The following is a 17172-nucleotide window of genomic DNA, read 5'->3' on the forward strand; positions in this document are numbered from 1 at the left end:
TTCCCCGAATAATCAAAATAATGATAGTGATTAAGACACCAGCAGAGAAGATGTCTGAACAAACTGCTACGCAGGGACAAGCTTCTAAGACTCGTTTCTCTTCAGACAAGATTTCCAAGGGAATTTAGAAATCTAATAAGACAGCCACTAACATATGTGCAAACTATTATGAAAATAATCTTCTTTACCAGACTAGGAGGTATCAAATGTTACACCTACAGCTACAGAGAGGCTGGTGTGATCCTAAGCAATACAAATCTACAAATCTTCAGGACACAAAAAACTAACTGGAAAAATAAAACTAGAAGACTAGAACATGTAGAAGATCACGGTATGTCAGGTCTAATCAGGAAGGATTCCACCGGGAAAACTGTGCCTCTGTCATCTACTATTTGCACAGCTGTAGCACTTGCAGACTGCACCATTTTTTCCCTAGGCTCTGTAGACATACATAGCAAATAAGAAAGCTGCAGTCGCTATGAGTCTGAGGCTAAGCAATAAGAGTTCACAGGTGGACACAGTTGGCAGGAAGAGGAAAACAAAAATAACTGAGATCAGTGCAGGAAGTGATGATCATAACATACCAACTGACTGGAAATTATTTAATTTTATCTAATTTAGGAAAAGGTTTGAGAGAGTATACTGGCACACAGCAGATTTGCAGGGGGGGATTCTTTCAATATATGCAAAAAGACAATGCATGGCTACTCCTTGAAAAATGGGTCAAAAGAAAACGGGTGTGCAAAAAGGATTGGTATGACTTACGGAGCAGGTGAACAGATGCACGGACAAAGAAGAATCGGTTTTCATAGGGTGTCGGAAAAGGACTGAGCAGAAGATACAGGTGAATAGTTAAGTAACGGTGTGCTTTACATAAACATCGCATCAAAATACAAAAACACATGGTGTGAAACTTGAATTAATTGTGGTTTAGTCCAGAATGGTAAGTCCTATTAGGTAAATAACAGATCATTCTTTCTGTCTTTTGCAGTTTGTTTTGCTTGGACTGCAGTTTATCACCATTTCAGCAAGTACTCAGTGCATAAGACCCACAACCAATATTTTCCCTGCACTTATTTTTATCAGGTAGGATAACCCCTATGGAGCTGTTCAAAACAAATTTTATTGCATGTTTGATGTGCCCTCTGCCTTGACTGCTATTAAAACAATGCACAAAATGTTTTTAAGGAAGCTAAAAGGAAATAGGGTGTTAGAATTAGAAATAGCACCTGAGGGTCATTTCAATAACGCCTACAGCAGGACAGGATGACTGCTGATTCCTGGCTGAACAACTGCAGAAGTATTATCAGGGGTGTTTGCTATACATCCGTGTCAACAGCATTGAACACGCAAAAAAAATATATCCACTCACCCTCAGTCTGCTCCTTGCTGCTCCCTACCCCAACTCCCTGCCGTTCCTCCCCATCACTGGGCTAAACAGCAGGCACCCCATCATGTGAAAACATGTACACGCATGGGACAGGAGTAAACATGTGCCTTGGACCATGGTGGGTCAGGGACCTGGGCAGATGCACCTGCAACACACGATGGCAGAAAGGAAGGTGTACGTAATTTTGGAGTACTTCAGTAAGAGACTCTTGGCTTCCAACTACACCCACTGTATTTTTTTGTGGATTCTGCTACAGGAGGCATATGGAGCTATCTAAAGGTAGTTACTACATCAGAGCCACGACAGGGAAGAGAAAAGGCATTATCTGGGTCATTGAGTGTGGCACTGTGACAAAAACTGTCTCTACCACTGAAAATGAAGTAAGTCAGTGGTTTGCTCTGGCCACATTGTGTGGTGCAGCGGCCTTGGGCTGACTCATATTGCTCAGTGTTTGGTTGCCACTGTAATGCCAGCTCCAACAGGAGAGGGAACAGACAGGAAGAGGCAAACCTTTCTAGAAGACTCAAGTATAGGCTGGGCCCGCATGGGTAAGGGTAGACCGAGGTATTACGTACCGGTGTCTTGTTTATAGACCTATAAAAAGGCAGTGAACGTGCAAATGGCATTAGCGTGTCTATTTGGGATATGCACGTTAGCAGGGAATGAACAAGCAAACCCGTACCTGAAGAGTGAACTACTGCAGGGAAAGGGAAACCAGTAGAAAGGCTGGGGCAAGCAGAAATAAATTCCTGTAGAAAGGTCTGGTGTGAAACACGCACAATGGGCCTTAGAGAAAACTTTACCATACAGTATTATGCAAATTCATGTATTTATGCAAGTTTATGCATCACTTACAGGAAAGAAAAGTCTGTGACTGTTTTTTCAACCGATCACATGAGAGGTTACATACATCAGCTACACTTACGTCCCTGTCTGGGATCGTTAATTTAAGTCGTTAGTCGAAGGCCGACTTCTTAATCTGCGTTTCTCTGGATCCGATCGAAGCCGACGGCACGCGCTTGGAAAGCTCGGCCTTACTTCCCAAAAGCGAGGGGGCCCTGCGGCCAGCCGCCCAGCGTACGCGCCGGGCGGAGGGGACCGCCGCCTGCCGGCCTGGCGAACTTTAAGCCCCGTTCTGCCCTACAGGCCGCCCGCAGCCCAGCCGGGCCGGGAGGACGGGCGGGCTGCCCCACTGAGGAAGGAAGCGGAAGGGAACGCGGTCGGTGACCGGGCCGCGCCGCGGGGAGCGGCGGCTCAGATGCCCCCTTGCTGCCTGGGGAGGGGGCTGGTGCCGGTTAATAAACCCTTGCGAGTAACCGAAGTGACCCGCGGAGAGGCCACCGCCGGCCCCGAGCGCCCGTCTCCCCGTGGAATGGGGGTGGGCCGAGGCAGCGGCGCAGCGAGAAGGGCTGAGGACGGGAACTACCGCCCGCTCGGCCAGGCCCGGCCCGGCCCCCGCCGGCGCCGGGGCTGCGTACCCGGGCTGGGGGCGCGGCGCTAAGCGCGCTGCACGCCGGGAGCCGTAGTCTCCGCCGGCCGAGCGTCCGCTCCGCAGCACCGGGCGTAAGCCGAGGGGCAGCGCTCCTCGGCGAGTGGGGAGGGCGGCGTGAGCTCGCCGAGTTCCCCGCCGCCCTCTCCCGCCACGCTGGCGGGGGAGAAGGGCCAGCACCCGGTAGACTGGCAAGGAAACGCGTGTACTTCGCGTTCTGGTGCCTCTCTACTCCACTCAGGGTGCGGGACCGGGGCGCTCTCGTTTGAGGCCCCCCCCCCCCACGCGTGCAGATGGTACGCCCCGGAGGCCGGCGCCACCCCCCCCGCAGCCGGCTCGGCAGGCTCCATGGCCGGTCCTGCTCAGTCCGGGCGCTGCGTGCGCCCGCCCTCCTTGCTCTTAGAAGCGCTCTCTCTATTGGCTGCGACCGGGCGGTCTTGCCAATCAGGAAGCGGCTATCATGGAGGAAGGGAATAAATACAAGATGGCTGCTCATATAAAACCAGGCATTGGGCTTCGCCCTGGCGATGGGGGAATAGAAGCTTTAAGTCGCGCTCCGAGGGCTGTGCACCGCTCCCGCCCGCGCCGCTGCTGCCCCGCCGGGGGGAGCGAAACTCTGACCGCTGCCGGCCACAGCCGCGCTCAGCCGCTCCCCGCGGATCACCGGCGGGGCCGGGGCCGAGGCCGGGTGCGGCGCCCGAGAGGCCCGAGCTAGGCCCTGCGCCCTCCTCCCTCCTCCCTGGAAGAGCGGCGCCGGCCCCCCCGCCTGCTGTCCCGCCGCTCGCCTCCCGCGAGGCCCAGCTCCGGGCGGCCATGGCCGTCTCCAGGTCGGTAGGAGCCGGGAAGGGTGGGGGAAGGAGGGCCGGCGGCGGCGGCCCCGAGTCCCCGGCCCTCCGTGTGGCTTGGCTTCGGGGGGTACGGGGGTGAAGGGGGTGCCCGGTTTCCGCCTCCTCTCGCCTGGGGAGGCCTCGCCGGGGCCTCCACGCTCCTCGGCGGCGTAGGCCGCCTCGGTGGGGTTTGGGGGTGGCTGCGTGCTCTGGCGCCTGGGTTTGCTTCCTGGCCTGGGGTAACTCCCGTGCCCGGCGCACAGGGAAGCCCCCTCCCTTCCTCAGGCCGCAGGGACTCTGCCTGGGGCGTCTGGGGCTTCCTCCTGAATTCGACACCTTCGTTTCGTTGGCCAGTCCTTCCTCGGGTTAAACTGCTAGGGAATAGGGGATAGCGATACCGAGTCTCAAAAACTGGCAGGAAACCGTATTGCCTTTCAGAGCCCTTAGTTGTAAAGTAACCGAAATAAAACGGGCTTCTGTGGAGAAAAGTGACTAGCGTGTTCTGGCTCTGCCTCAAGATGTTGGGTAGTATCTGCTTACACACATGTGCGCTGGGGTGTGCCAGCGTTTAAAGTATTCAAAGATACAGAGGTACGTCTTAATAGAGCTGTTTTATAAAAAATGCTGAGCACAAATTCCTGCCATCTTTTTTTTGTGTGTGAAATGGGCATGTTAAGCTTCCTAACAAGATAGTTGGAAGGAAACTGTAAATCCAAATTAACCTTGTGATAGATTAACTTCAAGTCACGTGTTGGTAGTGTCTCTGTACTTCTGAAGTGCTATAATAAAAGTAAATGCTGTTTCTGAAGCTGTGTATGAGTAAGTTTACAGCTCTATGTAGAAAAGTGTGCACGTTTATAATGGAAATCCATTATTAATCAAAATTTATAGCAGCAATACATTTTTTAAGACTTTTAGTAGTAAGTGTTCTAGTTTGAGCTTTGTAGTTTCTACAGACTATCCCTTTATCTTACTCTACTTTTTTTTTTAATCAACTTGTTATATATCAGGTGGGGTGTTTTTTTCCAAAGCTGTCCATAAGAATCTGGAAGTAGTAAGGATTGCATAGTAGTAACAAGACTACTATGTACATTGAAATACTACTGTAAGCCATCATGTTAGATAGAGTAGTATTCTAATTACATTAGGTCTGGGGCAGTCTGCTTAAATAGCTATGCTAATGTACATGTGAGATGGGGGCTAACTGGAATATCAAGATACAGCTTTTCAGCTGTATGCTAAGGTTGTGTCTACTGTAAAGATTGGTTTCAAATTCAGTTAACAATGTTTCTGTATTTCTGTAAAACCACATGGCTTTAGTGAAAAGCAGTAGTGCTCTGTGCAAAGATTTAGTTAACACCTGTTTGGTATGGTAACTGACAGGAAAAAAATTCTGGTTTGGATAAGGCTCATTCTGAGTTTCAGTGTGGAGCACTGAAAAAGTTGTTGTGTTAATAATGTCACATGTGATGCATTGCTTCAGAGTACAGTTTTAAGATCAAAAAGTTACACAAGCCAAATATAAGGTATAGAACTTTAATAAAGGTGCTGTAATACTTGTAAGTTGGTATAGAATTGTTTCAATTCCACATGTGCGTTAGGTAAAATAATTACATATTTTGGAGTGCTGTAACATCTTGGTTACTCCTGGCAAACTCCAATGTTTCTATAACTGTAGGAAGTGATACTGTGTAAATTTGGCCTTATGCATGTTTTTTAATAGATATAGCAAAACCTATCCATACCCCTTTGAAGTTACACAGCAGCTCTTGACAAATGAACCTTTTGGTTGCTGGACCATAGGAACACTGATGACATAATGTCAGTGCTGCTTTTGTAAATAAAAGAAATCTTGTCTTCTTCTTTTACTTTAGAACATTGAATTTCTAAGGTCCTTTCCTTTCAGATGTGTTACAAATAATTGTTTTGTACACTTATATACCACATGTTTCTCTAAAGGTTGTACTTCCAGCTTCTGTACCAGTTCCATTTAATTGTAGAGATATGCACTTTTCCTCTAGGTAGTTAGTTACATTTTATATTTTTGAAGGACCAACATTCACTGTTGAATTATTCTAACTATACAAGTGTGGAGAGTGAGGGAGAAGTTGATTCAAATGAATCTTTCAGCAAGGGCTGTAGTCTTTGCTGAGTGCATACCAAACACTGGTATTAACAAAAAACTTCATTAGGGCTAGTTCTGTATTGGAATCATATTTAAAAAAATAATATTTTTGGAGGTGGGGTGAGTGGTATTTTCACATTCTCAAAACAGTAGTTGTTCTCCTGGTAAAGCTTAGTTTCTGCTGTTAGGCCAATTGAAAACCTTTCTCAAAACCCTAGTTTGTTCAGGAAGATCTAAACAAATATAGAGAATGCTTTGAAATATTTCAAACTTAGATTGAGAATTTGCAGCTTTGTTTTTAATAAGGTTGTCTTAAAAATAATTGTCACTTGTAATTTGTGGACAAAAGAGATTCTGATATGTTATTCTGCATTATATGTATACATGCTTGTTTTAACAGATTCTGCTGTTAGACGGACTGAAGACCTGCTTCTATATAACACTTCTGTGATGATACACTAGAAAACAGACCTTAAAGCAGAACAGTAGATACTTAATACCAAAAGATGTTGCAGAGTAGTTGCTTTGTATATGCTCATCTCTTTGGTAGTTTTATGCTGAAAAGACTAACTAATAAACACCATCCTCCAAAAGTATGTATAGGTGGGTGGGAACGTTGATGTTCTTTCTGTGAATGCGCAAGCAAATTTGATAGGCTTTCTCTCCTGTCTCTGGTCTTAAAAGTGTATAGGAAGTAGTATAATGTTTGCATAGCTAATAATGAAAAAAAGTCTTGATAGTGGAACTGAGAAGGAAAAAAGGAAGTGAAAAGTTTTGCTTCAGCTTCATTCCTACAAAGTGTATGATCCAAGTGAATAAATACAACGGCTCACTAGTGATCTTTTGAGATAGTTTAGATGAAAAAGTAATGCTGCCAATTTATGGAAAGTGACAAGGCTCATAGATTACTCAGGGTGATTGAGTATCAGTAGATGATGAAGTATTGATAGTCCCTTTCAATATCTAATAAAACTTTTTTCCAGTTTCTTTTAATGTGTTCAAAGGCATGTCATGTATCATTATTCCAATACCAAGGCTGTTAATGGTATTCTTGTAGTTTTGAGGGCCCTGAAAGTATGAAGAACAAATATGCTTTTAAAATGTGATGAAATGTATGAAGCTGGTAAGATGCATTAAGAATAAACGATTTTAGCAGGTATAATCTTTAAGTTCATCCTGAAGTACCTTAAAGACAATCTCTTCAGGGTATTTTCAAGACACTTCCTTAAGGAACAAAAACTTGCTTGCTCTTGCAAGCCATTCTTGATTAGGTCCCTGTAAGTTTAGTACTAGTTTCTAGAGTTTTCAATGGTTTTCATTTACTTGGATTTGTATATATAACTGGTAATATGTAGATTAGGAACCTAGTTTTTATTTTAAAATAAATAATAATGTCAGAAGGTTATGAGACTAAAGCTCCTGCAAAATAAGTGTTGCTCTTGGCTTTGAAGTGTAGGGCCGTGACTTCCCAAGAACAAATGGCTGCACTGGCTGGCATCATTACTTATGTAACATTTCAAGTTTAATACTGCATCATTGGGAGGTTGAAGTTCTCATGAGGTACCAAAATTATCCAGAATATCTTTTATGGGTCCTATGTACCTTTTAAAAATGTTCTCCTGGGGTTATCACAGACTTCCTAATGAACTGATTTGGCTTCTAGCTTCTTTGGAAGCTGTTGCTTCATGGCTGCTCTTGCATGGAAAGCAAGAGTTAAACTGAACAAGAAGTATGCTTTAACTACTAAAGACATATCCTGTACCATCAGAATAGGTAGACACTCTAGAACCAATGCAATTACAGGAGTTCTGACTCAAAAGGGGGGGAAAAATAGTGTAACTCTTCTCTTGTTGATAGATATTAACTCCAAGACCAGAACAGTGGACTGCCTTTCCTGTTGCTGTTTGTGGGAGGCAGTGTTGACACAGTCATGGGGAGGGGAGAAGCAGAAGTAGCATGTGCGCTACTGCCCAAATGAGATAGAGCTGTAAAATTTCTCAGACACCTAACAGACTGAAATGAAAGTTGAAAGTCAGAATTGCATTCTGATAAGAATTCTAACCTGCTTCAGCAGCTAAAACTTGAATTCTCACCAAGGTGTTCCCTATATAACTTGATAATGTTTCTTGTATTAGTATGTCTTTACAGCTCTTTTAATTTCCTGTTTCTCTGTTTTTGTAATGTAATTGGTCATACATTTTTTGGCTGTATTGTTGGATGTAGATACATATGTAATAGTTTACAAATAAAGCTTGTACAGCGTAATGCTATGGATCATATATATTACATGAAATATATATTCAGTATGGAATTAATTATACTAATTTTAGCATTTGGTTGGCTTCCATATACAGTGTATAATACTGTGACCAGTGTGGTCATGGAGATCTTGTTTCATTCCAGGTGTCCCTTCCACTGCTCTGTAGGAAACAATAAGATTTCTCTATTGTCCACAGCCCCACCTTCATAACTATTTACTCCACAGTCTCCACCTATGAGAAGTAAAATCACAATCCATGCTTAGTGTATCATAACACTTTTGTTCTGAATTCTGTTCAGTGATTTTTCTCTTGCTTGCGGATTGTATATTGGAAAGTTGTTTACTTGATTATTTAACAGTTTGTGTGCTTTAGTAGGGGCTTGAGTTTTTTGAGCTGTGAAGCTGACCAAGCTGAGATTTGACCAAATGATGAAACACCACCAAAGGATTATCAGGTCAACAAGAAAATCTAAGGCATCTCCATTAGAACTTAGGTTGAATTTCACAGTGAGTGTCAACCCTTGTTAAGTCTAAATTTTAATTTAGTGATGTTTTCTAGGTTTCTGGGCTATTTCTGTACTAAGAAATAGTGGCTGGGAGGAAGCTACCAGTGTTGAAATGCAATTTATACTGTAAACTCCTAAGAGTATTCCCTTGCCTTCTGATGGGTGCTAGCTAGCAGTTTTCTAAAGAGCTCCAGGCAGAGGTTGACATTAGAGTGTTCCAGGGACTATGCCACTAATGGTTTTTTGTACAGTCACACAATTTAATGGGTTGGGGGATATGTTAGGATAGTTATGAGCTGTTCTGTACCAGTTGGCCTTTACTGTCAGAGGCTGCTCCTTGGCCAGTTAAACATACTGGTGTACACAGAGACGTAGAGTCTGAACAGATCGCTTCATTGGCAGCAGTGATCAGTCCACTGTCCCATTCAAGCCTCAACTCATTGAAATCAACAAATTGGGAGTTTCCCCATCTGAAGTCCTGTGGGGACCCAATCCAGTCAGAATGCTTACACTGGGGTGATCAGGATCTTTATACAATTCAGCTGCATATGTCTTCTTTTGGAAACATTTTGGAGATACTGTTGGTAACCTCTGTATCTTGACCTGGTCATTAACTATCCTGCTTCTAGCTCTCTAATGTCTCTGTAGCTGAAGGGCTTTCAAATCTACATCATCCCATTTCCACAGGAGTGCCATAAGGTTCACTTTAAATATTATAACTGTCCCTTCAAATGGAGATCAGCCCTCTGTTTGGAGACATACCTTTAGGCAGCAAAGAACTGAAGATGAGTATGAAGAACAGAACAGGTCACTTGTTGCAACATTTGCTTACTGTGCCTGGGTACAGTCATGTCTAACTTAGTTTAATGCTGAATATGCAAAACTGATTGGAAAGCAGTGACTAGAACGTGGAATCACCATGCTACTTGGAGAGTGCTGCTGGGTTAGTTGTCGTGGCTCTTTTGAAAGTACTTGCTATGTTTGTCCTTTGTCATTTTTTTATTTGTAGTCTTTGCTGTGATAATGTTTAGTGACTGGGGGTCAATAATGGTTTTTATGTACTTTTATTCACAACCCCCCCTTTAGTTAACTAAGCCTGTATGCATAATTATTCTGCATAAGTGTTGATTAGAGAGATGATGTTCCCCCTTATGACAGCCAACCTTGCTATTCTGATTAATAGTAATGCAAATTAAATTGTTTACTGTTAGAATTCTTCTTGCCTCCATTCTTTCTCTAAGTATTAATTTAGTAATTTTTTTAGGATTGTTATATAAAATTGTTTGAGTGGTAGTAGTCTAGTGGTGGAAGAGTCTGGTCCAATTTGGGATGGGTGTTCCAGTTGATATCCTGATCACAGACCTACTGATTATTCTTGAGTATCTCTCAGGTGGTTCTATTCTGAAAGTAAGAATTCAAGCTTTAGTCTTTTCAAAACTAGTGTGCTTTGATGAAATGCTCTGGGTTTTACTTGGAATATTTATGTGGGGAGGATTCACTTGCCTAATCTAGGTCTCTGATGCCAGTTTAGATGGTATAATGTGTCCTTGCCACTTTAGAATGACAAGGATTGCCTTCATCCTGTGTCATCCCCATGTGGATGACACATTCTGAAGTGTCTCAATGGCACTAGATGCCTGTTCTTAAGCACCTGAATTGATGTCTTTGTGTCAGAAACATTTCTAATGAACTCTGTGTCAGTGTAAAAGCTTGTGGTGTTTCTTAGAGGAAAAAATGCTTAATTGAATGTAATGCTGTTCATAAGAACTCTGAATTGCTGGTCCCAAGTTCTGTCTTGGTGATACACTTCAGCAGGGATTAGAAAATCTCAAATTTATCAACTGAGAAGAAAAAGGTATCTACCTCTTTGAACAAGTTAGTGCTTTGTAATGAGATCATGTGGCATGAGTTCACATAAAGGTGGTGTATGGTTGCTTTCCTATCTATGAGATGTAGTTGACTCAGGATCGGAAGATGACAGTCAGTATTATCTAAATTGCTTATGAGTTAAAAGTGAAGGACTTTGTTTTTAAGCTCTGATTACAGCAGTTAATGTGCAGGAGAAGTAGTTTTAGAGATATATTTCATTTTTAGCATTTGTTGGTATTTAGATTTTTCATAACAGTCCATAAATCTCTTTGGTTTTATTTTTTAATTTTTTCTTCCCTTAAGTACTCCATGTATTTCTCTTGTTTGCTTATGTCTTCCATATGCTTAGAACAACTTTTCTGACAGCCTGTGTTGAACTCTTTCATAAAATAATTAATTTTATCTGCATTGTAGGGCATTTCACTCTACACACTGATTCGGAGTTCTGTTTTAAATTTGTGAATGATGTGAGCCACACACAGAGCTGTGCTTATAGCAGGCTAGCATGAGGCAGAGAACCACATGCCCTTAGGAAACTCTTTGTTCACTTTGGCTTTAAGAACTAGTTTAGAGACTGTTAGTTTGTTCTCAGAATGAAAACCCTGTCAGAACTTTGGAAATTTCTTTCCAAACTGCAAGTCCTCAAAATTAGTTTAGAATTTTTAGTATTTTTTCATTTTTAATGAAACTAAGAATGAAAACTTTAATTAAAAAAAAGAAAGCACTGCTGATCAGTGCCAACTTTCTCAGTGCTACCCTTCCAACTAGAGCAGGAGAATTCAGGCTCTGCCATACTCTTCTGTAGCAACAACCAAAACTTAAGACTCTTAATACCTCCAAATATTAACTGTTTGGGAACTGTATGTCAGGGAAGTCTGGGGCAGGGAAAGGAAGAATGGTTAGTATGACCAGTACTGTTAGTCAGATGTTGTTACCAGTATTTGCTAATCCTGTTTCCATTTATTTTGCTGGGCTTGAATGCTGAAACCTTCCTATAGTGATGTGAGACAATAGAAAGATTTTTTGTTGTTTTATTTTGTGTTGTATCAAAGTTAAGCATATTACAATTTAAAATCACAAATTACAAACCAAGCATACTGCAGGTTAATAAAACCCCAACAAACAGCTGTGTTTTGTAGGTAATACAGCTTCAGCAAGTTGTAGGGTTTAGGAATGAAGATATTTATTGTAACCAAGATTGGAATTAAACTTGAGGTTTTTTTGAGGGTAGGCAGTCATAGTGGTTTCCTCCTGTTTTGTCACATGAAGAGTTCTAGCTGAGGAAGTGGTTTAAGTTGCACATTCTGCTCGACTTTGGAGATGAAAAAGATACTTTGATAGTTAAAGGAGTGGGTGGTGCTAAATGGCAAACTGCTTGAGTATGGAACACTGAAGTTTCATGAAGAGATGAAGAATGAAAGGGGTGAGTTTAAGAATGAGAGAACAAACAAGTTAGAGCAAGCTGTTCATGGAGAATAATAGAGTGCTGCAAATCAGGTTGGGCAATTGTACTAAGGAAAAAATACTGGTAAATAACTATTTGGTATGTTCCTCCTGACTAGTCCACTATCAGTGATTTGGAGGAGTTAGATCTGTAAAGCTTTTGCTTTCCTTCTTGACTATCTAATCACACAAAACTGCTGATTTAGATATGTTTGGGTTTTCATTTTTATGTAACTTTAAAACAATCTACCAACTACCAATCATAGCAATTGAAACTCCAGTTTTATCTACAGAAATTGAAATGGGCTCACCTATTTTAGTAGTAAGACAATTATTTCAAAGCTGGCAAGTATCAGAAGTGTCTAAAATACTAGAATGATTTTAAATACTTTCAGTTAGAATTTCTCTTTAATGGATATTTAATCTAGTACCTCCAGTTGCGGGAGCATTTGGGTTTTGGAACTGTATTTCTGTGACATTGCTGCCTTGGCTCTGTAGCACTGCTGTTTCTAGTGTGTTGTGACACATTATAAGATATTTTCAGGAGTAAGTGCAATTTAAGTGTGTCAAAATACGAAATCCAGTGATGTTGGAAAGGGGGGGGGGTTGTTTTTTAAATGATTGAACTAATGTTAAAGGCAGTTTTGGTGAAATGTAATTGGTAGCAAGAGACTAACAGGCAAAACACTTGTCCTTTCCTGTATTTACTTAAACCTAGGGTACATGTTTATGAGGAAGTGGAGTTGTTCAGGGTACCTGTATCCTTATTTTGTTAGGCTGATCTAGCTGAGCTTCACTGCTGTGTAAATTCCAGTTTCATATTGTTGCAATATGGAGGAGTATTTTTATGACTAAGGCTATAAGGGACAATTCTGATTGTTCTACGTGGACAGATTCTAGACTCGCATTCTGTAATAACCTTGTACAGCCCAATAACTAACAGATAAACTAGGCACCCTGTAAAGAGTTCTGTCCCACTTATAGTGGAAGGGATAATGAACACTTGTTACTTCCATCATTGATTTGACTATCTAGGTAGTCTCTATTTTTATGTGCCTTTTTTATATGATCACTTTCTCATTGAGCAACTCTAAACAAGAAGTAAGCTAGCTATTCTGAAAATAGGTGATCGGGGTCTCTTTCACTAAATACAGAGTTACTATGAAAACAGATCTTCTGGTTAAATTGTTGTATTTCCTGGGAAGGCCAGAGGTATTGGATTATTTGAAAGCTGTAAATACAACAATAGGTTTGGCCTTATATATTCCAGGTAGTAGGGGGAAAATATGTGAAAAGTAAAAAATTGTGATATCGTGGAAAAGCAGAGTTTGATATTATAGATCACAGGCTATGTCTTCAAAAGAAATTATAATGCACAATACGAGCAGTTGAGCCCTTTGCTTTCTCTATTCAGACTTTGATGAAGATAATTTCCAACTTAACAGTATTTATTTTTCAAGATTGAAAATGTTCTATCACAGAACAAAAGGAACAATTTAATTTTTTATTGTAACTGCAGAATTTGTTAAACTGTTTTTAACAATTTCTCTTTTTTGCTTACCAAATTATGTGCTTTTAGAACAACTATGCTTACTATTAGAAAAAAGTACATTTGTCACTCTCAGTTAATAGTCTTCAGGCAAACATTTCTTCTGTTTGCATTAGATAAACTGAAAAAAATGTGGGGGAATATTAATAGAAATGGGCAGCTGAACTATGAATAGCATAACATTTTTGGTTTTTGTCAATCATATTTAGGCTTGATCGTCTCTTTATTTTACTGGACACCGGTACAACACCAGTAACAAGAAAAGCAGCTGCACAGCAACTTGGGGAAGTAGTGAAACTGCATCCTCATGAACTGAATAATCTCTTATCTAAAGTAAGCATTTTTCTTTCAGTACTTTAATGGTGAGAATAAAACTAGTTTAAAGGGGCGTGGGTTCCGTGAGAAGAAGAAAAAGCATAGTAGTCTTGTGTTCTCCAGAAATTGGAGACTCAAGAAAATTAGGAGACTACTTCTGTTAAGCCTGCTGTTTTGTCAGCCTCTGGAATGGTTACGTAAGTGAGGTTTCACTTCACATTCAGTATTGATATTCAATGTTTGCTCTAAGTTCAGAGTTTCTTCTATAAAGAGAAGCTCTACTGCCTTATAAAAATTTCTGCTCCTGCCTTTAAAGATTGTTACTTGCATGATACAGCATTAAAAATATAGGAGGTTGCTTGTCTTTAAAAGGGCTGAAAAATGGAAAGATATTTCCATTAGTTTGAGACTTCAATCTGGCCAAGTCTAGTAAAACCACCAAAAATAGTCTGTATCTGACAGCTGGAGATGGCTGAGTGACCTCAATTCTGTTCTTATTGAACAGGTGCCCTCACCACAATTGATGGTATCAACAGAGTGGCCAAGCAGTCATGAATATCAAACCACTTTCAGAAAAAGAAATAGTTTTTCCAGATTTGAGACATAGTGGTAAATTAGTTTAGAAGAGCATATGTTGCTTCAAGTGACCTGTGTTGTCCCTCTTCTTGAGCTAAATGACTTCAGAGTTTTAAGGTCTATTAATCTCTTTTGAACACTTCCTTTTAGAAAGCAAAAAACCAAAAGTCTTAAGCCTTGTTCAGTACCTGGAGGAAATCAAGGTTGAGTTTGACTGATGGGGCTAAATACATCTTATAAATTCTTAATGTCTGGCTACAGCAAGAGTTCTGCTAAGCAGTGAGCAATATGGAGAAGGCTGCTTGCATTTCTTTGTTTTCTTGTCCTTTGTTTTTGTTGTTTTGAATGTTGTCTTAATCCATAGCATTAAAAGTAAGTGTGTTTTAATAGAGCATAACAGCTGGTGGATTTTCTGAAAGTACATTTATGCAAATATTTATTTATTAATCTCTCCTTAAAGGTGTTAGTGTATTTAAGAAGTACGAATTGGGATACTCGTATTGCAGCTGGCCAGGCTGTTGAAGCAATAGTGAAAAATGTACCTGAGTGGAATCCAACTCCAAGATCAAAACAAGGTGCTGCTTAAATGAATTATGTAGAATTCATTGTTTGATGCAAACTAACTGTCATATGAGGCTTTTCAAGGCAACTGTGTTATTCTGTTTTTTTGTGAGCATATGGACTGTAGTAAACCTCTTTGGCTTTAGATGTTCATACTCAATTACAATGATGTACCTGACCTTTGTTTCTTCTAAGATTCCTGTGCTTGTGCTCTGTACCCTCATAAAGCTTTTATAAATAAAAGGAATAATAACAAGTAAAATGGCAAAACTTTTAACCAATCAACTTTGTAATGATATATTGCAGACACTCTTTTTTCTTTTCTGTTCCCTTGCTCAAAGCACCTTTCTGAGGGAGGTGAAATGGCAGCTTGCTGAAGTCTATTTTGTTTGTACTCACTTTGCTTCTGAAATTGTCATGTTAAGGATGTTAGAGTTACTTCTATTGTCAAATTACAGACCTATTGTCAGTGATTTTGTCTAAACCTGTTGGCACAGTCTGTGGTCACAACCTTATATGGCATAGGTTCTGGAAATTCACAGTTTTTAAAAAAAAACCAACAACAACAAAACCAAAAAACACCACCAAACAAAAACACCAAAACAACAAGAAGAAAGCTCCTGTCTGTTTTGAGGTGATCTCATATTTGTTTCATTCAGTGCCTTCTAGGTCTGTTGCTATAGAATTTGACAAGCAAGTTCTGCATTTACCTTATCCACTGCCTTTATGATTTTTGTAAACCATCATATTTGCTCTCTTCCAACAATTTTTCTCCAGATTGAAGAGCTGCAGTCTCTTCAGTCTTTCCTCACAAGACAGCTGCTTTTTCTTTTAGATAACTTTTTGTCCTTCTCTGTGCTTTTTCTTACTCATGTCCTCCTTGAGATGCACAGAACTGCACACAGTGTACCTCCATCTCGAGTACTGATATTTATACATGGTGGCAAAATGATGCACTTTGTCTTGTTCTCATTGCCCTTTCTGATGATGCCCAGTACTTCACTATTTTGGCTGTCACTGCCCAATAAGCTGGTGAATACAGAAAACTGTCAGAAGTGCCTCCAAGATCTTTACTGAATGTTAGCTGCCAGTTCTCAATTTGGTGTTGTGTAGGCATGGTTTAGGTTGTTCATTTTGCACTGTTATCTGCCTCTTTGCCCATTAGTCTGTTCTGAGAGACCTTCTTGGATTCCTTAGTGCCATTGTGACTTTTGGTTACCCAAAAGAGCTTAGTGTCATCTACATGCTTGGAGAAGAGTGTGTAGTGAAATCTCCTTCCCATTGCTGAAGACTGATAGAACTGATGGCGACACTGATCCCTGAAGGACTCCAAAGCTAACTTTTATATGTCTTTAACCAGCTTTCACTATGCAAAAGGATGTTTTCTCCAATTCTGTGGTAATCTAGTTCCTTCAATTTTTTATATGAAACCGTGCCAAAAACTTTTGAATATATTATGTCCACTGGATCCTCTCTATCCACTTGTTGGAGCTCTTTAAGGACATTGATAATCAGGTTAAGAGAGGGTTATTAAGTTTTTACTTAATAACCTTATTTATAGACTCTACTATCTTACCAAGGATACAAGTTAATTTCACCAGTCTAGTTCCAAGAATTACTTATAGCACTCCTTTTGTACATGGAAATTGGGCAACCTGTCAGTCTTTGAGTACAGCAGCTGTTTTGAATGATGGGTTACATGCATTGTCCAGTTCTTGCATATCTGCCTGTCAGATATGAAATTGAAAAGGTAATTATGGGTGTTTGAGAAAAAGGTACCATTTAACAGGGCTAACTGGCTATGCAGACATTTGTTTATTTTATTTAATTTAAAATGTTTGATGTAGTAGTCAAATACACGTTTTACAGTAGTCTGGTTGCATTTAGGTTCTTAGGCTTGCTATAAATCACTTTTCTTTTTGTATATGTGTAATGTTAACTTTTTTTCAGGTCTGAAGAACTGTGGGTGGTGTTTATTTTATAGTGTTCTGTGTGCACTTAAGAGTCATTCTACTGTAAATGAACAAGCTTTCATAAATATGTGTGAGAGTGACATGGAACACACCAAACTAAATGCTGTATTTCTTGTAGGCAGCAGTTGTATTTACGCTGCTGGTTGCAATTCAGGATGTGAGCATGCTGGATCATGTAGGAATATGGCCAATCTTTTTGAATGCTAAGCTGCACATGACTAGGAGCCACAGAACACACTAATCTTGAGAGGAGGGGATAGTTTGGAAGTGAATTCATAACCAAGAAATA

The 17172-nt window shown here is 40.8% G+C and overlaps 1 protein-coding gene across 2 annotated transcripts in view; it reads left to right on the forward strand.

Annotated features, from left to right (window-relative positions):
- The first annotated feature begins 3388 nt into the window (after positions 1 to 3388).
- Positions 3389 to 17172, forward strand: part of BTAF1 (BTAF1 RNA polymerase II, B-TFIID transcription factor-associated, 170kDa) — a 49745-nt gene continuing 35961 nt past the window's right edge. Inside the window, exons 1-3 of one of the 2 annotated variants that reach the window (XM_010564912.1) lie at positions 3389 to 3706; positions 13668 to 13791; positions 14810 to 14924. In XM_010564912.1, the coding sequence (XP_010563214.1) occupies positions 3693 to 3706; positions 13668 to 13791; positions 14810 to 14924 (253 nt within the window). In that variant the 5' untranslated portion in view covers positions 3389 to 3692. Of the gene's footprint in view, positions 3707 to 4144; positions 4298 to 13667; positions 13792 to 14809; positions 14925 to 17172 lie in introns of those variants that run through there. The other variant, XM_010564911.1, reaches the window with a different exon arrangement.

The sequence above is a fragment of the Haliaeetus leucocephalus genome, unplaced genomic scaffold (genome assembly GCF_000737465.1).
Source record: "Haliaeetus leucocephalus isolate CR32 unplaced genomic scaffold, Haliaeetus_leucocephalus-4.0 Scaffold184, whole genome shotgun sequence".
NCBI lineage: Eukaryota > Metazoa > Chordata > Aves > Accipitriformes > Accipitridae > Haliaeetus > Haliaeetus leucocephalus.